General features: G+C 38.9%; 2 protein-coding genes across 2 annotated transcripts in view; one reads left to right on the forward strand and one right to left on the reverse strand.

The window, feature by feature from the left end:
- The first annotated feature begins 4,682 nt into the window (after positions 1-4,682).
- c12.2 (von Willebrand factor A domain-containing protein c12.2) overlaps positions 4,683-27,014 on the forward strand; it is a 39,070-nt gene continuing 16,738 nt past the window's right edge. Inside the window, exons 1-8 of the mRNA XM_089729240.1 lie at positions 4,683-5,005; positions 5,175-5,298; positions 6,155-6,290; positions 6,867-7,034; positions 7,532-7,696; positions 22,422-22,580; positions 25,243-25,582; positions 25,995-26,241. Coding sequence (XP_089585366.1) covers positions 4,822-5,005; positions 5,175-5,298; positions 6,155-6,290; positions 6,867-7,034; positions 7,532-7,696; positions 22,422-22,580; positions 25,243-25,582; positions 25,995-26,241 — 1,523 coding nt within the window. The 5' untranslated portion in view covers positions 4,683-4,821. The remainder of the gene's footprint in view (positions 5,006-5,174; positions 5,299-6,154; positions 6,291-6,866; positions 7,035-7,531; positions 7,697-22,421; positions 22,581-25,242; positions 25,583-25,994; positions 26,242-27,014) is intronic.
- LOC114242916 (uncharacterized) lies at positions 8,720-15,982 on the reverse strand. The gene is made up of 2 exons (XM_028174227.2): positions 15,703-15,982; positions 8,720-9,899 (listed from the first exon to the last, which is right to left on the reverse strand). The coding sequence occupies exon 2, from the start codon at positions 9,767-9,769 to the stop codon at positions 8,741-8,743; it is 1,029 nt and encodes a 342-aa protein (XP_028030028.2). The 5' UTR covers positions 9,770-9,899; positions 15,703-15,982; the 3' UTR covers positions 8,720-8,740.

Below are 27,014 nucleotides of genomic sequence, written 5' to 3' on the forward strand. Positions count from 1 at the left end.
TAATTGTAAAACAATACCTAATCTATAAAAGGTTCTGTGAAAATTAGTAGTAGGAAGGAAGGAACACTATACGTGAGAGCAGATATATACAACACAGCGAAGTTGATAATACTGGTTGATTGTGTTTGAGCTATAACAAAAGTGGGTAGTTAACAAATTTCAAGAGGTAACGGATAATAGCAGGTATTTATTGTCTGTCGAAACATTGTATACATTTACTAGGGTGAGAATAACTTCTTATCGTTTTAGCATGCCTAAGGGATAAGACGTCCGCTGCATTCGTATCTAACGATGCACCGGTGCTCGAATCCCGCAGGCGGGTACCAATTTTTCTAATGAAATACGTACTCAACAATTGTTCACGATTGACTTCCACGGTGAAGGAACTATATCGTGTAATAAAAATCAAACCTGCAAAATTATAATTTGCGTAATTACTGATGGTAGGACCTCTTGTGAGTCCGCGCGGGTAGGTACCACAACCCTGCCTATTTCTGCCGTGAAGCAGTAATGCGTTTCGGTTTGACGGGTGGGACAGCCGTTGTAACTATACTTGAGGCCTTGAAACTTATATCTCAAAGTGGGTGGCGCATTTACGTTGTCGATGTCTATGGACTAACCATTTAACACCAGGTGGGCTGTGAATTCGTTCGCCCATCTAAAGCAATAAAAAAAATATATATATTTCGTGAATTCAAAAGTAATTTAACTCAGCCACCACTAGGTTACCAGCTTTGTAACTGGGTTGCATTCACGAGAAAGGTAAGAAGATAAAAACACAGGTTATGTGTACTGTAGTAAACAACACTATACACTACGGAGTATAAACTATAGGAATCCGAGCTCAGTGTAGCGAGAGAGATGGCTCAACGCCGAATCGAGTGGGAGAGAATCGCACAGTCGATTGCGCATGGCGACGCGTCGCCACACCGTACACGCTACTGCATATAGACTGTATATATATACCAACATATAGCGGGGCGACGCGCCGCCACGGCATGCGTCGCCACGCCAGAAATCGGTTTTACGTGCGGCTATAGATGTTTCACATCAAAAATATTTATTTAAATAAACATAATACAAAAGGCTTTAATAACGAAAATTATTTCAATTAAAAAAATGTTAATGACAAACAAAACAGGCTTTTATTTTTGCATATTATATAATATGTCGTAGGTTAGATTAGGTTGTGGTGATGCGCCGCTTTACTAGCACTTGTGATTTCGTATTTTGTATGCCATGCTCACATTTACCAAAACGACATGGCAATTGTGAATTCAATGTACATTTCCCTTCTTTGAGATTGTAAATATTAGTTGAATGCACATTGCCCAAACGAGGAGGCAAATGTGCACATGTACCGGAAAATGTGTACATTTGCCGCAATATCTACTTTTACCGTATCATATATATCTTTACTGTTATAAGGAGCGCTTCTATCTACTTCAGTGTTTGGGAAGTTTTTTTTCACGCCGCGCCGGTAAAGTACATGCTGCGAATATTATATCTAGTAAATTATAAATCAAGTTTTGTTAATGATAATTATTTGTGAAACTACGTTAATTAATAGATTAGTATTGTCGAGTTTAACCATTCCGACAGGAGCCCTCTTCTTCGATATAGCAAAGGCGTTCGACAAAGTCTGGCACAACGGTTTGATATTCAAACTGTATAACATGGGAGTGCCAGACAGACTCGTGCTCATCATACGAGACTACTTGTCGAACCGTTCGTTCCGATATCGAGTCGAGGGAACGCGTTCCCGGCCCCGTCACGTCACAGCCGGAGTCCCGCAAGGCTCCGCCCTCTCCCCGTTACTATTCAGTTTGTATATCAACGATATACCCCGGTCTCCGGAGACCCATCTGGCGCTCTTCGCCGATGACACCGCCATCTACTACTCGTGTAGGAAGAAGGCGTTGCTTCATCGACGACTTCAGACCGCAGCTACCACCATGGGACAGTGGTTCCGGAAGTGGCGCATCGACATTAACCCCACGAAAAGCACAGCGGTGCTCTTCAAAAGGGGTCGCCCTCCGAACACCACGCTGAGCATCCCCCTCCCGACAAGGCGCGTCAATACCCCCGCCCCCGCCGTTCGCCCGATCACGATGTTCGACCAGCCCATACCGTGGGCCCCGAAGGTCAAATATTTAGGCGTCACCCTCGACAGTAGGATGACATTCCGCCCCCACATCAAGACGGTACGCGATCGTGCCGCCTTCATTCTAGGACGTCTCTACCCGATGATATGTAGGCGAAGTAAAATGTCCCTTAGAAATAAGGTGACACTCTACAAAACTTGCATACGCCCCGTCATGACCTATGCAAGTGTAGTGTTCGCTCACGCGGCCCGCATACACTTGAAATCATTCCAAATTATTCAATCCCGTTTTTGCAGGATAGCCGTCGGAGCCCCGTGGTTCGTCAGGAACGTCGACCTCCATGACGACCTGGACTTAGAGTCCATCAGTAAGTATCTGCAGTCGGCGTCCATGCGCCACTTCGATAAAGCGGCACGACACGAGAACCCTCTCATCGTGGCCGCCGGTAACTACATTCCCGATCCTGCGGACAGAATGAAAAGCAGTCGACGTCGCCCAAAACACGTCATCTCGGATCCGCCCGATCCACTAACGGTGCTTTTAGGTAATTCAAGCACCGGTCACCGTTCTCGTCGAACCCGTCGCTTGCGACGAAGGGCTCGACGAGTAAATTAACTCTCAGACACAGCCCACTGAGTTTCTCGCCGGATCTTCTCAGTGGGTCGCGTTTCCGATCCGGTGGTAGATTCTGCGAAGCACGACTCTTGCTAGGGTTCGTGTTAGCAACGTCATCAGGTTTGAGCCCCGTGAGCTCACCTACAAAAGTTAGGGTTACGCTGACATAGCCTCTCAAGGCTCTCAGCTTAGGTAGGAAACAAAAAAAAAAAGTCGAGTTTAAATTTTCATTCAACTAATATATTTTCATAGTTTTCCAATGTTTCAAATGGTGAACAAAAAAAAACAGTTATCATGACCATAGCAGACTAATTCGATATTTAATCATGGTAAGATCTATGGGCTCTAGTAACCACTTAACACCAGGTGGGCTGTGAGCTCGTCCACACATCTAAGCAACAAAAAAAAATAATATAAAAAACTGTTTTTTTTTTGTATTTCATTATTGTTACTATTAAATAAAACTCAATTCTTGAGGTTACATAGACATTTCTCTCTTCACAAATACGGTATGTACATAATGAGTTGAGTATTAAGTTGTTAAAGAAAACGCACAATTATTAGTATTAATAGGTAGATAAAAACAGCGCAATGAACAACTAAGTTTTTTTATGTCCATACATTTTTAATTATGTATTGGGTTTGTCAGAAAATTGAAGATATTTTTTGCCATGAGTAGATTAACCATTAATATCGTACATTATCATTATTTTTGTGATAATTTAACATCTTCCTTCGACAACAAACATTAAACATCTGTGTCACATATAGATTTAAAATAGCAATATCATTTCAATGGGGGTTATTTCTCGGATTTAATTGATTGTAAGTAAATTACTTTATGTATGAAGTTAGATATAGCAATTGATAGTGCAATACAGTGATTATTTTTAAGTTAATTTTCTGATTAAAATAAGCCTGTTTAAGTGATTTAGATGTTAATAAACGTTACATTAATTTTCATCTTAATTTTCTTTGTATATAATATATTATTCTACTGTATATGTGTTTCATTGAACTCCTCCTAAACCAACTAAACGGCTGGACCGATTTGAATGAATTTTTTTGTATGCATTTGGGTGGCGTCCTGGATGGTTTAGATTTTCTAATCAGCCTGGCAGATGGCGCTGCAGTCGCTATCTAGGTTAATTATCTATATTGCAACTAAAGGGCTGGATCGACTTAAATATTCTCACGGATCGTTTGGAACCTCTGGGTCTGCGGAGGGACTTCGGTTCCCTCTGTATATTGTACCGTACGTTCTATGGGGAGTTCTTTGAGGAATTGCTTGAGATACTCCCTTCATCTCCTTTTTATCATCGCACTTCCCGCCATTGGAGCAGAGTTCATACATATTATCTGGAACCGCTGCGTTAATCGACGGTGCGTTTTCAGATGTCTTTTTTGCCACCTACCATCCGGCTATGGAATGAGCTCCCCTCCACGGTATTTCCCGAGTGCTATGACATGTTCTTCTTGAAAAGAGGCTTGTGGAGAGTGTTAAGCTGTAGGTAGCGGCTTGGCTCAAAACGGTGCACGGGAATGAAGTGAAACTTCTTTTTCGATGTGTAGTATTGTGGTTTTTTTCATTTTTCATCCTTAAGTCAGATTAATGCACCACGTTTGGAATTTCCATATACCATTTCTGCCACGTGCCACCCGGCCATGGAATAAAATGGATCTATGGTGTTTCATGAGGACCATGACATGTCTTTCGTCAAACGATGTTTGAGAAGATTACTCAGTTGTAAGCACTTTGTTTGCCTTTGTACCCGTATGGTTATCTGCTTATAAATGTGATTAAAAATAATAAGACACACCCCGTATGCCAAATATCTATAAATAATAATCTAAGAAGTATAGCGTAATGTTAATGCAGCTAGTCAGAAAAAATAATTGAAAATGGCAACAATTTTGACAATCAGCTGAGTAAACAGAAGTGTCAAATTTTAAAGTCAATTTTCAAATAGACTTTGAACTTCATTTTGTTATCATATTTTATTAATTAATGAAAGAAATGATAAATAAAAATTTATAGCCATTGGCTCTTAAGTTTTTAATGTTATTTATGATTTTGTAATATTTCTAAGCGACACAAGTCATGTATATCCCTGAGGTAACGGTTAGAAGAATTGATGTCTTGATGCGTATTTTAAGTCATCGTAAAGTGATTTTAACTGCGAATCCCGTCAGAGCGTATTCCAGTGACGATAAAGTGACTATAGGAGATGTGACCAAAGAGATTTCGCGTCCGAAAAAGGTCGAATACGTCCCCAGGAAGTATCGTAAGTATTTTATGGTTCATAACCTTAACTATAAAAACAACTGTAAATTTTAGATCATTACATTGTTTATCAAGATATAATTAAATTAACTTCGTAAATAACAAAGTTTAAATGAATTTTAACCAAAATACACCACTTATTTCTTTCTAAAAATATGTTGTTATTTTAGTAACTATAGAAAATACGGAAATTAAATCATTATCACAAAGTACCTTGAGAAATTTAAGATGGATGATGCAAAAAGATTCTCTTGGACAAGATATGTTTCTCTTAGGAAGACCTGGACCGAGCAGGTATGTTGAAATCTTTTCACATGATTGTAAAATAAAACATTGATATAAAAAAATTAATACAGTCGATCAAATGATCATCTTGTTCCCTGTTAATTAATAATTTATTATTAAAAATAAGTCAATGCTAGGTACAGGTTACTAGGTAGGTTACAGATTAATAAGTCTACCTACCTATTTATAAGTAGCATTGGTGAAAATTGTTTGGACAGAAAAGAGCATGAAAAAGCCAATTGAGTGTAGGTGCCAACACTATTGATATATTGACTTACATTACATTCCATTACATTTAGATTTTAAGTCAACAATGATAGAAACTCATGCTATCTCAGTGAGTTGCAAAGGTTACTGAACACTGGTGCATGCCTTAAGCAGAAATAAAATGTGTGGCACCTTAACACTGAGCATTTTCAATATCATAGATAATACACCTAAGTAAATTAGTTATATATAAGCAACTCCAGCACTCAACAAAAATGTTTACGGGCATTGGCCAGTTGATGGTTTCACTTCGATTAGTTTCTCATTGCTCATGTAGATGGTAGTAACATATTACCAATCCTATATTTTATTTATAATAAAGGATTTTATAAATTTTCAGAATACACATTTTGATAAAATTTAATCAATTTGTCAATAACAAATAAAGACCTGTATGATTTATTATTTTTTATTTTCTGTGTTTAACGTATAAGTTTAGGGGCATTAGCTCCAAGATGTCGCTAGTTTCCATACAAAAAATATTTTTCTTAACATATCACAGTTTCAGGGCCTTGGTCATTATGAAAAACATTTTTATTGTTATGCCATTGCTGCATATATTGCACATAATAAAATATATAATGTGCTCTTATTTTAGGAGAAAAGTAGCATTACAATATTTAGAGTTGACTCAAAGAGAATTAGAATATGTGGCGCTATCAAGGGATACCACAGAGGCAGATCTCAAACAGAGAAGGGAGATACATAGTTCCACTGCCCAATATTTTGATCAGGTAAAATTAGGATAAATGATTTTTACTTAATAGTTCTGTAAGAAACAAGATCCAAAGAGACATTTTATAATTCACTAGTCAAATCTGGCCTAGTTTGGTAATTGATTTTTTATTTGACTTTGATCCGATTAATCCCATCTTCCCAGGATCAGCCATTAGCACCTTCGATCAATAATAGTGATCAAAGGTTAGCACAATAAAATAAAATTGAAATTCATCTACTCATTTCGGTTCTGCAGGGAGCATATATAAAGTTCCCGACTTATTTATATATAAATTATAGAATCATAGGAATGATTGACAAATAGTCAACGTTTTATTATAAACTACTTTCATCATTTTATCGCCGCTTACGTTGGGTCTACCTTAATTCTTTTTATTTTATCTGGTTGGACATTCAAGCATCGATTTTAAGATAAGCATTCATTCTACATCGAGATAAGCCTCAAAAAAATTAAGTGGGGGCTAATTCTGACTTGCGTGAGTTACTCTACCTCCATATAAAGGACGTCGGCTAAGCGTACGTGCTAGCACCAGCAATAATGACATAATTATGTTAGTTAATTATTTATTTAGAGTGCAGTTAGAGCAGCGGTCGAAGGACGTGTACTCGTGTTGGAAGGCATTGAGAAGGCCGAAAGGAATGTCCTGCCAGTATTGAATAATCTTCTGGAAAACAGAGAGATGCATTTAGAAGACGGCAGATTTCTGGTACCTCCGACGAGATACGATAAACTTTTACAGGTATGTTTTTTTATTGCCATGAGACAGACCCGAGTATAGACCAGCGATTGGTGAGTAGCCACCAAGCAATATCAAGGCATTGTTGAGCAGCTGCTCACCACTGCGTACACTCCTCAAACCTCATGTAAAAATATGTAATAGTGCTTAGGAAATACCGTGGAGGGAAAAGTCATACCCGATCCGGTTTAGCAATGGTCAAAAAGCCAACAAAGCCAACAAGCCACAAAAGGGTTATCTATATATATAAAAATGAATTGCTGTTCATTAGTCTCGCTAAAACTCGAGAGCGGCTGGACCGATTTGGCTAATTTTGGTCTTGAATTATTTTGTTTTCCCTTTCATGTGTCCCCCGTCGGACGGATTCCTTTTGTTTGTCTTAAGTTTATTTTATACAAAAGCTTAGGTCTTTTATTTATCGATTGAGGCACTCCGAAGTCTGCCGGGTCAGCTAGTTAAATATATATATTTCGTGATTTTCAGTACTGACATTTTTTTAGGAACACGGTCCCGAAGAAGTTGCTAGATGGCGCTTAGTACGCGTCGATGAGAACTTCAGAGTGATAGCCCTAGGACTCCCGGTGCCGCGGTACAGCGGGCAGCCGTTAGATCCTCCTTTACGTTCTAGATTCCAAGCCAGGGATGTTGCCACTATTGGATACGGGGTAAGAAACACGTCGTTCATATAACATCGGATGCCATTTCGTTCATCGAATTCCATTATTAAAATTAGTGCCCATAATAAGCTCTCACATCTTATACATATATAGACTATGTTTGAATTTCAGTTTTCTGAAATACTAATGCAATACGATGATTTCTCTCCCTCAAGTTATAGATTTTTTTTTCTGCTCCAGTGACCAGCTTACGGCCCACCCGATGCTAAGTTGTGAACGGAGCACATAGACATTTACAACGTAAATGCCGCCACCTACCTTGAGATAATAGTTCTAAGGTCTCAGTTTTTACAATAAAACTGCTGCCCCACCTTTCAAACCGAAACGCAGTATTGCTTCACGGCAGAAATAGGCAGGGTGGTAATACCTACCCATGCGGACTCACAAGAGGTCTTACCACCAGTAAATGTTGAGAGTAAAATGTTTTTTTTTTGTCAAGACGTTGTGGTTTTGGAAAGAAAACAAAGAAAAAATATTACATTCGTAATACCCTTGCTTGCTATCCTTAACGACTCTATCGTCACAATATACTTCTATGATTAATCAGTCATTCGTGAACCACGCAAACTGTAAAGTATACGAAACGTCGGAAATAATGTAATGACAATCAAAAATAGCGAAAATTGACGGTAAAAGTATTTTTTCATAATTATGTTTACGGCTCGCGGAAACGTAGCAAAATACCAGATTTTCATAAATACAATTAAGAAAAGTGATTGAAAACCTAGACCAAGAATGAAATACCTACATATTTTAACGATAAAAATTGGACCACAAACATCGAAGTAATCAAATTTTGTTAAATTTTTGTTACGTATTTTACATTTACAAATGCAGAGCACGTTCTTCATTTTAGAGTCGATTATAAAGCAGAGTCATCTTTGGTATTTACAGAAAATAAAATCATCTAAGTTTTAATATCTGCTATTAGATTTTACTCTTAAGATAATACTGGGTAAGAAAAGAAGAGAACGAATGAAATAAATTGTAGCTGCCAAAAAAAAAACAAAAAAAACGTGAATATTTATTTAGTCAATGCTTGAGCGTTTTCAAAGAAGCTTGCGACAATAAGCTTTCAGATAGGCCGCTTCCGTCAGCCACATTTCTCTTCGGCACATCGGGCATAAAGATGTGAACTTGTTTCTTGATTTTCTTATCGACGTTCGGTATAAGTTTCTTGTTGATTAATTCGACGTATTGTTTTTGGATTGCGTTCCTTTCGTTGACCATCTTCAGTCTCGTCTCGACTACGTTCGCTTTGATGTCCTTCGACTTTTTATCTTTCGTTTTCGCTGTGGCATCGTTACGTGGCGTGATCTTGTTGTTCCGTGACTGGCGTGCGTAGTTCTCGATTGTGTTCGCCGTAGTCGTCGTCACACAGAAATCGTGACGATCGATAATTGTTGTTTGTTGCGCTTTTGGACCTTCCGTTTTCGGTGAATCGACTTTACGTATGTCTATAACGGTCCTGGATTTTGTTAGGTTGTGATTCCGTCTCTGTAATTCGGGGCAGCTGTGCCTGGGCTGCGACATACGTTCCGCGTTTTCTGGTGCCAGCAAATCGACCTTTCCGGCCAGATCTAGCCACTGCAGTACTCGGTCGGATAGATCTGTGTTCTCCTTCAGTTCGGTCCTGGCGGTTTTGTTTAGCCTGATACTCTTCATGTCTGGACCGGATTCGTAGTTCGGGCCTCCGGTGAACTCGTTCAAAGGCTGCGGGCTCGCTTTCAATATGAATTCGTCGTCTGAATCTTGTTCAACGTCGCTCAGGTTCAGTTTTTCGATGGCCACCTCATTGCTTTCGGATTTACGTTTCTCTAAGATTTTATCGTTTCTGATGACGTAGTTGAACTTCCTCAAACACTCGTTCAGATCTGAGTGGTTGCTCAAACGAGAACCGGACTTATCCGGTTTGGAGCAGCTCGCCGACGAATGGGGCCTTCGTCTTTTTAACTTAATTAAACAGGGATCGTCGTGCGACAGTATGGCGTGTCGGAATCCGTCCACCCACACAGTCCTTATGTACATAGGCCGTAGGGACGATTCCCATAGAACTGGCATATTATATGCCACTCGAAGTTCACTTAACGTGTTCCGTCACGCGATTCTTTCCATTAGTGCGTGCAAAAGTTTGCTTTGTGTTTTATAATTGATAGGTATCATTCCTTTAGTCGCGATGCTTGGCTTCGTTCTGCAAACAGACATTAAAAGTTTATATTATTCACGTTCAGTTTCTTAAGGTGGCTTTTATTTGTGGAAAATGGTGGCGGAAATTGCGAATGGTTTGGGATGTACTACAGAAAAAAGACCCTTATTTTAATAAATGGCATTTATTTTTATTGCTTAGATCAGGGGCTCCTAAACTTATTTTGTCTACTGCCTACTTTGAGAAACAATTACTCTTTAACGCCCCCATTTTTTCACCTACTTAAATACCACTATAGCGAAAGCTCAGTCGGTGTCTAAGAGTCATCCTAGATGAAATTACAAATCACCTTCAAGCATCTACACAACGCCCCGATTTTTTTTCTAGGTCTCTTACCGACCCCCTTTAGGCCTGCAGCGCCCACAAGGGGGCGTTATCGCCCACTTTGGGAAAGGCTGGCTTAGATGGATGAGCTCGTTCACATGGTGTTAACGGAGCCCTTAGACATCAACAACGTAAATGCCGCCACCCATCGCCATGAGTTCTAAGTCTCAGTTTTTAAAGTACAACGGCTGTCCCACTCTTCCAACCGTAACTTTTTACTGCCTCACGGCCGAAAATGGGCAGGTTGGTGGTGCCGACACGTGCGGGCTCACAAGACGCTCTACCATCATTATCCTATAATTTATTTTATACGTGTTTTGTTATAATTTTACTAAGATCATAAATCTTTCAAAAATTTTCTTATTCGCTTCTTTTAATCCGAATTCTTCGAATTTCTCTGTCACTATAGAGTTGTCACTATTGATTTACAAAATATCGATTTCTAAAATATCGTTCATTTTTAGTCATAGAAAAATACAGGTGAATGGATATTTTGAGGAATAATAATAGCTTAGCGTTATATTGACATATCGACAAAACATGGAAGCTAACCTGGAACCTGTTGCCAGAGTCTTGCATAGTTATTGTAATTAATTGGCATCGATTATGATGATTCGGTGACGTGGCTAACACGTAACTTGATTTATGAATATATGTACTATGCTGGATTGAATTCTAATGTTTTTGCGAGGCTTCGCCTAAGGCGTGTCAGTTTGTATCCCTCGAGCTTTGACCGTGGTTCCAAGTTATTATAGAACGCATTATGTTTAGAGCACATGGGAAGCAGATTGGAATTTATATGGACGTAGTCTCCCAGTACTGATGTCGAATTTGTATGTGCCACTAATGAAGATGTTCAATGATCTGTAATAGGGTTTTTTGGAGTGTGGGGTGTTTGAGGTAATTGAAAGGTATTTCTATTAATACGTGTATAGCAGCCTAGGTTTCTCTAGCTGATGGCCTGTTTCTAAGGGATTTTATGACCTGGTAACTAAGACCTTTTGGTCATGTCTTATTTTAATTTATATTCTTATTTTTATGAAAAATGATAATATGGAGTGAAATGAAATTAAATGAAGATGATTAATTTGAGACCTTCATCAACTGGGATGAAATTAAATGAAATCAGATGAGATGATATGATGGGATGAAACATAATCTCAATGAAATCTCATTTACTGAGATTTTTTCAGTGGACTTTTTGGAGGATCCCGAGAAGTTACGTTCAGCGGCTTTGTTTCATTTTCCCACATTTGTGCACTTTCACAGATATTAAACAGTTAATAAACCACCATTATTACACATTTTAACCTGAAGAAACACTAAATAGACAAAATAAAACAAATCACACAACTTCACACCTCGCGTTCCCGCCAAAAAGTCCAATGGCCTGTTTCGACCGCTACAGCCACAGATAACCCCCGGGTATCTGTAGTCTCCTAGTCTAATCCCTAATTTAGGGCATATTACAATCCTGCACGATTTCGTACCATCATTTTGCTTATTGTAATGTATGGCTTGTTGAGAATATATACGACAAAGGGAAGATCTTCCATCGAGCGTATGAAATTGTTCTTTTTATTTATTTTTATGGCATATATGGATAGACGAGCTCCCAGCCCACCTGGTGTTAAGTGGTTACCGAAACCCATAAACATTTTTCTCTTATTGTGCTTTCTTCGGTTTTAAGAGTCTTAGACGTGCCTAATTGAAGACAATGTCAAAAATGTGAATAATATATGGAGTAACGCTTTTATATAGCAATTTTCAGGATGCTAGAACGAATTTATAATCGAATCGTAATCGATTCTTGATGTGTGTGCACATTTTCAAGTTAATCGGAAGTCAGTGAAAATTATTAGCCCACTGAGTTTCTCGCCGGGTCTCCTCAGTGGGTCGCGTTTTTGATCCGGTGGTATATTCTACGAAGCAGTGCTCTTGCCAGGGGCAGTGTTAGCAACACTGGTTTAAGCCCCGTGAGCTCACCTACTAGTTAAGGTTACGCTGAAATAGATTCTCGAGACTATCAGCTTAGGTAGAAAAAAAAATTACGTTCAAAGATTCTGCTACATACAAAGAAACATATATCATAATAAGCTAACAGAAGCGTGTTAAATAATAAAAGTAGTTCTGATCATGTCCTCTTACATGTTTTATTAACTTTTTTCTGTCGCATAAGCAACAAAAGCCTTATTATTTATAGCAGCCTACCTCTTTGTTCGGTACGACTTGTTGCTCGCTAATTATTAATCACTTCCGGCAGCCGCGTGACTTGATTAATGATAATCGTTGTAGTTACATGAATTCATTACTGAAATGCGGTTTGTTAATATTTCTGTAAGCTTGCCAGTTGGAACATGTTAAACAGCTCACAGATCCTTTGATGTTCGATTTCACCCGTTTTTATAGTTGCAGCATTGAAGTTAAATTCGTAACCGTCTTTAGTATATTCGGGTAGGACGAAACTAGCTTAAGAGAAGACTAGGATACCTCGATTAACGTTAGGTTCTGACCAGCTTAACAAAAGATTAGGATACCTCGATTAAGGGTAGGTTCTGACCAGCTTAACAGAAGACTAGGTCACCTCGATTAAGGGTAAGTTTTGACCAGCTTAACAGAAGACTAGGACACCTGGATTAAGGGTAGGTTCTGACCAGCTTAACATTAGACTAGGACACCTCGATTAAGGGTAAGTTCTGACCAGCTTAACAGAAGACTAGGATACTTCGATAAAGGGTAGGTTCTGACCAGCTTAACAGAAGACTAGGACACCTGAATTAAGGGTAGGTTCTGACTAGCTTAACAGAAGACTAGGATCATCATCATCATCATCATCAAAACCTGTAGGTGGCTATCTCGTAACAATTATATTTATTCATGCGAGATAGTTAATCGAGGAATGCGGAGTGTTTTCATCGGTAACCAGAGGCGTAGCTGCGCCTTAGGCATTGCAGGTAGAGATGTGTAGCTCCTGAGTGAGTGATATAAAAAATACATATCACTCACACCGATAGAATGTATCACTAACTCACACTGGCTCCGAATATCAGTAACTCAGTTATAGCTCACTTGTCTCATAACATGTATCGTGGATTGATGAGCGAATGAAAGAAAAATGAATGAATGAGATTGATGTATTGGCCGGCTGACGAGAATGATCGTTCATTTCACGCTAATTTTGTTTCGACGTATTGGGTTGTCAAGGAAAAATGTACATTATTTCTATGGGTGTAAAGCTTAACATAACTCATGTATTTTTGAAAATAAATTTATATTTGCTTTATTCTTACATAAAAAGGTAGGCATTCATTTGCGAACTTAATATTACGAATAATGCGATGCTATATCTATATATTTTTTTCTAATGAAACGTGTACTCGACAAATGCTCACGACTGACTTCCATGATGAAGAAATAAAATGATCGTAGGATGTCTTTTAAGAGCGCACGGGTAGGTACCACCACCCTGCCTACTTCTGCGTGAAGCAGTAAGGCGTTTCGATTTGGGGCAGCCGTTGTACTGTAAAAACTGAGAATTTAGAACTTCTGTCTCAAAGTGGATGGCAGCATTTACGTTGTTGATGTCTATAGGCTCCGGGAATAACTTAACACCAGGTAGGCCGTCAGCTCGTTCACCTATCTAAGCAATAACCAAATAATTATGTTTGCATACATATAAACTCTGAACATTAAAATTCGGCGTCCGACGCAAGATCTCTTAGTGGTTTCCATAAAACGTATTTATTTAGAAAAATCGGTTTCCCGCGGGATTTGAACCTCATCATAATCGCATTTCTCGATACAAGTATATCGGGCATCTGCGTTTTACTTAAGCGAGGACGGGCAAATCTAATACAATTGTAGTTTGGTCAGCTGATAAAAATGAGATTATTTGATCTCTGCCGCTTCCATCGACAATACTAATCAAATCAAATCAAATCAAATAAATAAACATTTTTTTTTTATTCAACATAAATGAAAGTACATACTTGTTGAACGTCAAAAGAACTACCGCCAATTCACAAAAACTAGCCTCCGTCCTCAGAAGAACTGGCAAGAAACTTAGCGGGCGTGACTTTTTTTTTAATTTTAGAATATTTTTTTAAATATTACACTTTTTTTTTATTTTAATTTTTACAATGAGTATTATAACGTAACAATTATTACAATATTGAAATGCCTGGAGCGAGCAACTCGCAATATACCGTTTGCCTGTTTACCGTATACCTGTTTGTGTGACAAAGTTTGTTTAAGCAACATTTTTGCAACCTTACAGGAGAGCTATTTAAAGTTTAAAATTTGAAAAATATATCAAAGAAACACAAAAATACTTATTCACCTATTTGAATGGGGTAAACATGATTGAATTCCAATTAAAAACATCGAATTATTGATACTAATCTATACTTCTATACTAATATTATAAAGAGGAAAGATTTGTTTATTTGTATTGAATAGGCTCCGAAACTACTGAACCGATTTGAAAAATTCTTTTACTGTTTGGAAATAACATTATTCTCGAGTGACATAGGCTATAATTATTTTTGAAAAAAATTAGGGATCCTTACTAAAACTCCAATAATCCAAGGTGTAAAAAAAATTACCTAAAATATTATTTACATCGCGTGCCCTGCGAGAACTGTTGATGATAGAATAAAATAATGTACTACAACGTTGTAGAACACATTATTATTAACAAAAAGTGTCGCGACAACATATGTCTAACTATTATAGTTATGCCGCAATAAGTGTTCTTTTATTTTTAAAAATTAAACAACGTCAAATATCGTTGAAATTTTTGTTAAAGACCCGGGCGGAGCCGGAGCGAGCCGCTTGTACCAAATAAGACGGATATTTAATTACAAAGATAAATGTTGCGTATTAAGCGGAATGTCGCTTAAACCGAATATCCTTTCACCCTTCGATATAAATAACACATAACACACATTTAGCGGGATACCGGGCGAATTTACGTTAGTAGCAAGAATTTTAAACATTTTTTTTCAATCAATAACACTGAATTTACTAAACAAAATTTAATAATTGATTACTTGATTAATATGAACAATATTCGTACTTGCCTGACAACATTTTTAAATTAATACGTGAAGCAAAAATTTTGTATCCCTTTTTACGAAAATTGCGCGGACGTAGGAGAATGAAATTTTCCACACTTAAAGAGAATATAGAGAAGAAGTGCACAATACTAATATTTTTTAAAAATAATCCATAAAAGATACATTAAATCAATAAAGAAAACATTACACACACTACATACCATGTATTTGACGCACACACGCATGCATACTATTTATTGTCAAACTTTTGTTCTTGCTGTCTGTTGTCAAATTGAGAATAGATTAAATATTGTTTGTCTTTGCTAATATTTTTTATAATGTAGTCTTGCGAAATTTGTGATTATAGTAGAAGTATAAAATACAATCATAATAGTGTACAAACTTACAGTTCCAATTAATTATAGTCGAATTTCGACTACTGCGGGACCTCTAGTTATGATTAATATTCTCTCCGTAGACCTTGTGCTACGCTGATCGGCTACGTATTGTAGCGATCACGTAAAACTCCGTAGCTCTACTCATCTAAATTCACTGAGGATTTCTTATTTGTAAATTATTCCGTAATTTAAATATCGAAACATTGGAATTTAAGTTATTGTTAGAAGCGTCCTACGGAGAGTTCGGCTGTCGTGTGACTGGCATTCACTGGGAAACGACGTTCGGTTTTGTCGTGAACGTAAGGGTCTGTGCACACGCGATGTCATTACCCGTTCTTCTTTACACCCGGTTTATACGTAATCCGTTCGCGTACGGTGGATTGTGATGCGTATAAAAATGTTTATTCGTAATTCGAAGGAAGACGAATTACGGTACGTAAGGTCGGTTGTAAAATGCTTTTTTTTGCTATATCTTTGAATCGATCTTTAAGAAATAAAGAATATTATTCTTTATTTATTATTTATAATAGAGAATGCAAGGACAAAAAAACATGCACATTTTAAAATAGCACTTATAATGAGTTTAACTTATTAACGAGTTTTTAGGAAGCTATAGAAAAAAGCGACTGAAGATTTATAAATAATGTATAGTGTCGAACATCTTAAACTTAAATACAGTGAAATAAATATAACCGATACATAAAAAATACTATATAAAATACATACAAAACAAATAATAAATAAATAATTAAGTAGCTTCATCGTTTTGATAACATCGGATCTATAGTGCTTAATAAAACCTTAAAAGCTTATTTAGATGTCATATTGAACCAGACGAGATAATTTAAATTTGATTACCAGCAGAGTAAAGGTTTCACTGAAGCATCCTCGTAAAGGAGAACCGCCACTTACTGCTTTTGAAATTAATATAACATTTATAAGCACGTGTAAGCATTTTAAATATATTTCACGCTATTTACCCACAAACCCATAGGGACGTTGACAAAGTATTAGTAACAAGAATGCTTAAATATTTTTTTTAAACAAATAAAATTAAAAGTATTCCGTCAATTTACACAAGCCCTAACTATTGTCACAGACAGTATCTGGCCACTATTCGATTTTAACAATAAAACTTAACTTAAACCCATTTCTAAGTCGGAATTGCAATTCGTGGAATAGCTAGATTCCGTTGCAATGTAATTATTGAGTAACATGCAATATTTCTGTAAATTATAAATCAAGTTAAGGTATAGTGGAGGTACGGGGTGGCGCCGCGTGTCTGGTTGTAGTGTTGACCGCGGGAACTCCCCTATTCTGAACCCGGACGGAGATCGGACGTCGGGTGTAAGAGTACAGGGGAGTCGTTTAATGCGGTAGGGCCCTAAAATTCCTTGGACACGCGGTCTGCTCCCAACACCTGCAGATCGTCAAGTCCCACATACCCCGCGCGTCCCCTAAGCGCGGGGACCACGTAGGAGGTTCGGCCACCGGCCCGAAAAAAAATAAAAAAATAGTGGAGGTATATGGTATATTAGTCTGTGCAGTTTCTTCTAGGTTGTTTTTGTTGTTGTTGTTGTTTTTTTTTTTTTTTGGGAGTCAGTGGCTTAGACTGAAGCTTAAGGGTGCTTGTCTACCGGAGCGGAGCGAGGCACCAGAGCGGAGAAACGGAGAAATATTAACCAATAATATTGCACAAAATCATTTAGCAATCTTATGATTTTGATTTTGTGCAACCTTATTGATTAATATTTCTCCGTTTCTCCGCTCCGCTGCCTCGCTCCGCTCCGGTGGACAGGCACCCTTAGAGGCTTTTTGTATTCATGGCGCGAAACGATCTTAATTTCCGATTTGAAGGTTAAAATTCCAGTGCTATTAAGATTTTAAATTTATTCTTCGAGAAAAGAAGCGAACATCTGTTTCAAATCACTAGTGGCATAAATGTCTCGGGATCTCTTTGAATTTAAAAGGCTTTTTGATGGACCAGTGTCAAGGTCTTCCATTATGGGCACCATAAATACGTAAAAGCATGTAAACTCATGTCTGAAGGTGGGTGGCATAATTTCTATTGTTGATATCTACGGGCTCCGGTAATCACTTTACACCAGATACGACGTGAGTTCGTTCATTTGTCGTAAGCAAAACAAAGTCTAACCCTGTTATTGACTTTGGCCGGCAATCGAACTGTGGCACATTAGCCAAATTTACAAACCACTCTACTGATAATTACGATCGGATTATTTTAAGTTAGTATTGATATTTCCTGTAATCTTATTAAACAATTCGCTCATACATTTATTCAATTAGGGACCGAATCGAATGTAAAATTAACCAATAAATTCTTGTAACTTAAACCTGAAATACAATCTTATCTATTTGATACTTTAAAATCATTAAATACGTAACCCGGTACTGTATAGACAGTAGATTTTGGGCCGAAATTTACATAAAATAGGGAAATTGGAATCATTTGGCGCACGAAACTCCAACGGCTTTATGTTTGTAAATTAATAGTTTCCGACGAAACATCTACGTTGTAATGACTGCCGATACGATATCTATACGATTAAGTACTGTATACATAATAATATAGGTCAAATAGCTAACGGCCCACCTGATTATAAGGGGTTACCGGAGTGCATTGTGAGACATCACAAAACTAAGGTTGGCACCCAACGTGAGCCTTGCGTTCTAAGTCTAAGTTGTATAATATAGGGTTGTCTCGTCCTTCAGACTGAAACGCATTACTTTGTCTGGCTTAAATCAGTCGAGTCTGCTTAAAAAGGCAGACAGGTCTGCATAAATAGGTAATGTATATTATCTGGAACCGCTGCGTTCATCCACAGTGCGTTTTCAGAGATCTTTTTTTCCACGTACCATCCGGCTTTGGAATCAGCTCTCCTCAACGGTGTTTCTCGAGCGCTATGACATGTCCTTCTTCAAACGAGGCTTGCGGAGAGTACTCAATGGTTGGCAGCGGCTTGACTCTGCCCCCGCTATTGCTGACGTCCATGAATTACGCTAACCACTTACTATTAGGTGCACCATACTATTAGGTGCTCGTTTTATCAACGTTATTTGAAGTCGTCGTGGCCTAAAGGATAAGACGTCCGGTGCATTCATTCGTATCTAGCGATGCACCGGTGTTCTAATCCGAACGGTTTGAAGTGTAGGGCAACCATTGTAACTATACTGAGACCTTAGGGCTTATATCTCAAGATGGATGGCGCATTTGCGTTGTGGATGTCTATGGACTCCAGTAACCACTTAACACCAGGTGGGCTGTGAGCTCGTCTACACATCTAAGCTCTAAAAAACCGGTGGCTATCAATCAATACGAGGCTCGTATCAAACTAGCTGAACAGGTGATTGCCATAAAATTTTTTCTGATCTAATATGTTTTTATCCATGTAGACTGTCAGAAACGAGCGGTTTATTCAATCTATTGTATGTATAAACTCTGCGCTATTGCCTACAGCCAATAGAAGCTTGAAGGGAATAACCGAAATGTTTCAGCAAACCGTAAGTGTAAGTCGAAAATAGTTTTGCGAGTATGTAAATTCGTCGAGCGATCAGATAGCGTGGTACTATATCGCGAATTCTCGAAGGGCCTTCCTAGTTTATGTGTCGTATTAACCACCTTACCTTGACTTTGGGGTTATTGTATTGTCTCGCCATTTTTATTTGTAAGGCGTTTCTCGCGTATTCTTGTCGTAGGAAATGATTAACTACTGCTTAGAATCGTTTTACTGGTGGTAGGACGTCTTGTGAGTACGCACGAGTAAGTACCACCACCCCGCCTATTTCTACCGTGAAGCAATACTGCGTTTCGGTTTGAAGGGTGGGGTTGTACTGTAAAGACTTTAAAACTAATATCTCAAGATATGTGACAGCACTTACGTTGTAGATATCTATGGGCTCCGGTAACCCCTTAACATCAGTTGAGCTGTGAGCTCGTCCACACATCTAAGCTATATAAAAAAAATTACCTCGTAAATGTGAACACAGAGATCAAAGCATTCGCTCAAAAGAAAAATATGATTGGTTCCAAAAAAAATGGTTCAGTTGTTCGAAATGAACTTGAGTTTTAAGTTGCAGTCGCGAAACTGCGTGAAAGAGACGTTTTATTTATTACTTTTATTTGGTAGGCGAATATGCGAAGCCTTTTGGTGATCAGTGGTCTCCGGAGTTTTATAGACATCACAACGTAAACGTCCAACCATTTATGATAAGTAAGTTTTTTTGGTGTTTTTTTTTATTGCCCTTGTAGGCAGACCGGACCATTTTACTGGTGGTAGGACCTCTTGTGAGTCCGCGCGGGTGGGTACCACCGACCTGCCTATTTCTGCCGTGAAGCAGTAATGCGTTTTGGTTTGAAAGGTGGGGCAGCCGTTGTAACTATACTGAGACTTTAGACTTTTAGAAAGAATTAGAACTTATATCTCAAGGTAGGTGGCGCATTTACGTTGTGGATGTCTATGGGCTCCGGTAACCCCTTAACACCAGGTGTTAAGGGGTTACTGGTGTACTGGGTTACAGGTGTAAAAGAAAAATAAAAAAGGCGAGCATACGGCCCATCTGATGGTGAGCGGTTACCGTCGCCCATGGACTTCAGCAATGTCAGGGGCAGAGCCAAGCCGCTGCCTACCGCTGATTGTCGTTTTGCCTTCAAAACGTAAGACTACGTGCCTACTGTGTTACTATATACTATATTACGTACTAGCTATATACATTTTAATGAGTAAAACACATAATGAATACCTCGACGTAAGTATTAATTTGAAACAAATTGTTTTCGTGCTGAGCCCACCGCTAATGGTGTTCTAACATGCTAGTTAGAAGCTAGAACTTAAATTTTGATATTTATTTTCTTGCCTCTTGTTTCATATGAACGTCAATGGTGGTTATTTATAGAATATCATGAGCCGGTTTGTTTAATGGTGTGAAAGAGCGATGCTTTTACAAGGAGTTGACGGAAAGATTGGCCATTTTGATCGGACAGACTCTATGAGTCGAGACTTTTTTTATTGCTTAATTTCGTGGACGAGCTGACGGTCCACCTGGTATTAAGTGGTTACCGGAGCCCATAGATATCTACAACGTAAATGCCGCCACCCAGCTTGAGATATAAGTTCTAAGGTCTCAGTTTTTACAGTGCAACGGCTGTCCCACCATTCCAAGCGAAACGCATTACTGCTTCACGGCAGAAATGGGCAGGGTGGTGATACTTACCCGTGCGGATTCACAAGAGGTCATACTACCAGTAATTACGCAAATTATAATTTTGCGGGTTTGATTTTTATTACACGATGTTATTCCTTCACCGTGGAAATCAATCGTGAAAATTTGTTAAGTACGTATTTCATCAGAAAAATTTGTATTCGCCTGCGGGGATATATGCGAATGCTCCGGACGTCTTATCCTTTAGGCCACGACGGCTTCTCAACTTTTCGTCTTTTGAGTTTGTAAAACTAATTATCGCGTTTCATAGAAATTCTAGATTAGAACATGAATTATGACACACTTCGATATTGCGTGTTTAGTCTAGGTTTAGCTTACACGCATTGTCAAAGATAGATAAACATAGATCAAGTTTTGTGACCTTTTCTTTAGCCTATTTTATTGTTTGGTAAACACTAAGAAAATATTTTATTGGGAATTTTTATACACCAAACTTGGTGATTTTTATACCATTATTATGACTATAATAAAAAAGATCGAATTAAATATGTTTGAGATTCACGAAAACCCAAAGAAATCCTTGAAGTGACTCATTTTTTTCCCCCCTACCTATTCCAACTACGCCCGGACGGTTAGGTGAGCTCAAGGGCTCAACCTGAGAGCATTTATTAACACTAGTCCAAGCAAGAGCAGTGTTTCGCAGAATCTACCGCCGAAACGGAATCGCGACCCACTGAGGAGATCTGACGAGAAAGTTAGTAGGCTAGTACTAGTCTCGTGACGCTGATATGGTCTCTCTTCTCTAGACCATCAGGCTAGGTAGGAAATTTTAGGCTTAAACGACATTTTTGCAACTTTACAGGTGAGCTAATCAAAGTTTGAAATTTGGAAAAAAATATTATAACTCAAAAACTTATTAAAAACATTGAACTGGTAAAGGCTTTTTTTCATTAATAATTTGACCGGACCGATGTTGCCATATTAAAATTATGTAAATGTTCCCAAAAACTTTTTACGTACAACTCCAAAAACCTTCTTTACTCAATGCGATTTGTAAAACCAACTAAATTAATTCCGTAATTAATTCTCAAATTGTCCATTATTCCTATAAATCACAAAGACCAATAAAATGAGCTCTCGTGACGAACGTAACTAAGCTATGCATAATTTTCGTACCAGAAATGCGAAATTAATTCTAAACGACAGACACCGTGATTTGCATTGCCGGGGTTAAGATATCGTGTGCTGTTTAACTAATATTTCAATGTATCGGTAACCCTAATGTAGCAAGGTATTTTACAACACGGCTGCACTCGAAGATGAAAATATTTTTTTCCCGAAACACTCTTATAACAAATTATTTAGAAAACATTTGCCATTGCATAGTACAAACTCTTAGACAACATTTATTTAATCAAATAACATCGAATAGGTGTGATGTAAGTCATCGACGGCATTCACGCTTTGATGTCTATAGGCTCCGAAAACGACTTAACACCACGTGGATGTGAGCTTTTTCACAGGTCTATGGTTTTTTTTTTTATCAGGAGCATTTAGCAGTGTTGAAAGAAGATGCCCCTAATGCTGACCAGACGAAACTAGAGCAGCTTATGTCAGCCGCGTACGCTCTCGTCAGTCCTGAGTTGCTACAGATCAGCTTACCAGATTTTCCTGTGGATAGTCTTCATGTGGCGGCACTCATACTGGTAAAAAGAATATGTTTATTTCTAGATGATAGCTAACTTAGTACCACTTTTCTACCATATCTAGTAGGTCGGATCTTTTCATCGTGGATGCGAACCAAGTGAAACAAACCGCCTGGCCAAACCTGATAATTGTATGTACAAGAAATTTTAAGTGTCAATAATTTTGTTTTTAGAAAATAAATTCTAAACTTGACTAGTTGCTTCGGACGTCCGTAGGTATCCATGAAAACTGTAAGGTATTCGAATCGTTGCAAAATAATATAATGAGAATAAATAACGCGAGATTAAACCGTAAAATTAGTGACAAGTAAGGTAATTAACTAGTCGTCAAAATCGAAGAAATTACTGTAATTAAATAGTTATCATAAAAAATTTGGCTCAACTTAAATTATTTAATAAATAATCGAGGAAAGTAGTGAAAGGGTTGTTACTCTTATATTGCCCTCAGACACGAATCTTCTCAGTGGGTCACGTTTCGGATCCAGCGGTAGATTCTGCGAAGCACTGCTCTTTTTTTTTTTATTGCCTTTATAGGCAGACGAGCGTACGGCCCACCTGATGGTAAGTGGTTACCGTCGCCCATGGACTTTTTATACTGGTGGTAGGACCTCTTGTGAGTCCGCGCGGGTGGGTACCACCACCCTGCCTATTTCTGCCGTGAAGCAGTAATGCGTTTCGGTTTGAAGGGTGGGGCAGCCGTTGTAACTATACTTGAGACCTTAGAACTTGTATCTCAAGGTGGTTGGCGCATTTACGTTGTGGATGTCTATGGGCTCCAGTAACCACTTAACACCAGGTGGGCTGTGAGCTCGTCCACCCATCTAAGCAATAAAAAAAAAAAAAAAAAACTTCAGCAATGCCAGGAGCAGAACCAAGCCGCTGCCTACTGCTTAATACTCTCCACAAGCCTCGTTTGAAGAAGGACATGTCATAGCGTTCGGGAAACACCGTGGAGGGGAGCTCATTTTATAGCCGGATGGTACGTGGCAAAAAAGACCTCTGGAAACGCACTGTGGATGACCGCAGTGGCTCCAGGCAGTATGCTCTTGTTAGGATTCCGAAGTTCGTCAGGTTAGGGCCCCTTGAGCTCACCTACATGTCCGGTTACGCTGGCATAATCCTGTAGATTACCAGCATTGGTAGGAATAAAAAAAAACATATTTGTGTTAAATCAAGCATCAAGTCCAATGCACTGAAAGTTATATTGTATTGCGAACCTTCTTCTAACGTATCTCTGCTAAACGAATGAATGGTTTCAGATAGTAACTCGGCCATCTTTTCTTTTTTGTATCATAACGATCACGCAATACCGTCATCACTGTGTGAACTTGGTTAAATTCAAGGTCTTGTGTGCGTTTGACGGTCATTTTCTTTTTGTTCGCGCGGCCTTTTTGCGCAGAAGGAAATCATTATAATAATAATAAAGCTTTTTATTCCATACAAAAATAATTAACAAACAATGTGAACAGACATTAATGGATTAAAATAAATTCGGTCAAAATTTGAGTTGCAATAGAGTATGGTAGTTAGTATGGTAGACAGCGACTTGGCTCTGCCCCTGGCATTGCTGACGTCCATGAGCGACGGTAATCGCTCACCATCAGGTGGGCTGTTTGCTCGTCTTCCTACAAAAGAAATAAAAAAAATTACAACTCAGCTCTTCAAATAGTAACCTTGCAGTAGTCTTACTAAGTCGGTCGGATATTGGTAGTGGTATGCAATTTTTTTTTCTTAAATTTCATTAATTTGACTAACATTATTTAAGTTTTTCGCTCGTAAGAAAGAATCAGTTTGTGTATTCGTCTTAATTAAAACGCACACGAATCAAGCTAATGGTCCCCTAACGTGCTTGCGGACAATTAAACGTTTTTGATTTAGATTCGACAAAACTTTGCCTGTCTAGTCACGTAGCTTGATTCACGACTGTTTGTCCAGATTCGAAACTGTTTGCACACGTTTTTTTATGTTTATTTATTGCTTAGATGGGTGGACAAGCTCACGGCCTACCCGGTGTTATGTGGTTACCGGAGCCCATAGACATCTACAACGTAAATTGTACCCATCCACGTTCAGACATGATTTCTATGAGTTCTAAAGTTTCACTTTTACCAGTACAACTCTGTGAATAGTAACTCAAGTTTGTGCAAGGATTTTTGTTAATCCGTTTAGTGCTGAGCTTATTTTCACATATTTTGCATAAATTACTAAAGGATTTTTAAAAAAAAGTACCTTCTAAAAATCACAGCAAAATAAATTTAAATGGTTATTAAGTTATTAAAAACGTTATTCAAAGCACGCGTTAAGACAAGTCCATACAGGTCGATACCTAATACATAGAATCAAACTGCGCAATAGTCGGTATTCCGACGCTACGCACTTAGTAGGCATTAATACAGAGTCGATCTATCGACGATTCGCGCTCAAAGGTTTTGTGATAATTTTGCGTTGCGTACGAACGCTGTGATTAATGTGTTAATACGTGAAGTCTATAAAGGCCTTTAACCTTAACTTTATTGCTTTTATTACCCGTCTTGGTGAAACTGGAAAGGCCTTCGGGCCAACAGTCTTCTTTCTATCATAAAAAAAATTAAATTCTTTTTTATTATTGACCATAATCCATATTGGCCGACAACATGTTATAAGATTTTTCATTTTTTTTCAGGAAAGAAATCCGAAAATTCCTATACATAGGCTGTTATATTTCCTTTACCCGTACAATACATTCCTGACGAGAGATCACGTGAAAAACGTCGAAGGAGTTCTTCAGAACTTGCAGATGGACACGAAGCCGATCTGCAAGACGACACTGCAGGGTGTCGAGTTCAAAGGATCTGAAGCTTTAGTGAATATGGAAATGGACGGAGTTAAGGCGGAGTTTTGTGTGCCGCGCGGAGGACGGCAAACGGGGCGGGAAAGGAAGGGGGTTGTCAAAACTGCATATCAAAGTCGGCTGCTGAACGAGCTGTTAATGACTCACAGCGTCGCTGACTTTTGCGTCATAGGTGAGCATCGTCAGCCTTTTGATCCTTGCTACTGATGTTTTTAGTGAGTTAGGCTTTGTCTAGTTGTGAGGCACATTATACTGTGAATATTTTCCCCTTTTTACCGACTGTTTAAATAAGGATAGTACTTGTTAAGCCTCTTATCGTGACCGCCGCTAGTTACATATCCGGCTCAGGCGACGGGGCAAGGTAAAGCCGTCGGCGAACTAGCCCATAGACACAATTAGGGGCCCGTGAGCTCGTCCACCCACTTAGGTAATAAAAAAAAAAACAGTGTCTTGCTTATTGCTGTTACTTGTTGTAAGTTAGGCAGGAATGTTGATCCAACGCAATCCAGGCTCTAGCTTGCTGTAGTCATTTGACACGAGTTTCCTTTAGGATAATTAGCGCTAAGCAAACTGCTCAATTTCAGGTCCTAAAGGTTGCGGGAAAAGTCTTCTGGTATCCCAGTTAGCGTCATTACTGGGCTACACGATAGAACCGATAGTTCTGTACCAGGACATGACGGCCAGGGATCTGATTCAGCAGCGGACGACCCTGGACAGCGGCGACACGGTGTGGAGGAACTCGGCTTTAGTCGAAGCCGCCTTGAAAGGACATCTAGCGGTGCTCGACGGGTTGCACAGGATGCACGCCAGTACCTTGGCCGTGCTGCATAGGTTCGTTACGCGTGGACTGATTAATTGACACGTTGACTGCCGTGTAGGTCACCGGTGCCCTAAGCGGCGCCCTGAAGTAATTATCTAGATTTCTCTTTTCGATCTTCTTACTGAGGCGCCAGAATATCTAGTATCTTAAGAAGTCGTCGTGGCCTAAAGGATAAGACGTCCGGTGCATTCGTGTTGAGCGATGCACCGGTGTTCGTAATCCCAGGCGGGTGCCAATATTTTTAATGAAATACGTACTCAACAAATGTTCACGATTGACTTTGACGGTGAAGGAATAACATCGTGTAATAAATATCAAACCCGCAAAATTATAATTTGCGTAATTACTTTACATTTTTTTTTTATTTATTGCTTATATGGGTGGACGAGCTCACAGCCCACCTGATGTTAAGTGGTTACTGGAGCCCATAGACATCTACGACGTAAATGCGCCACCCACCCTGAGATATAAGTTCTCAGGTCTCAGTATAGTTACAACGGCCGCCCCACCCTTCAAGCCGAAACGCATTACTGCTTCACGGCAGAAATAGGCAGGGTGGTGTTACCTACCCGCGCGGACTCACAAGAGGTCCTACCACCAGTAAAAATGTCAGTTCAGTCTTCTCTTCTCCATCGTTCCTTCACTGCTGAGGATCGCGACCACATGTGACTTTTCTCGACAGTGTTCGGTCATGGGTGGCATGGACCGCACGGTATAGACCATCAACCGCTTTCTTAATCAGATTTGACCTGGCTTGTGTTCTGTCCATGGCGCGTTTGCCCTC

The sequence above is a fragment of the Bombyx mandarina genome, chromosome 08 (genome assembly GCF_030267445.1).
Source record: "Bombyx mandarina strain Sakado chromosome 08, ASM3026744v2".
Taxonomy (NCBI): Eukaryota; Metazoa; Arthropoda; class Insecta; order Lepidoptera; family Bombycidae; genus Bombyx; species Bombyx mandarina.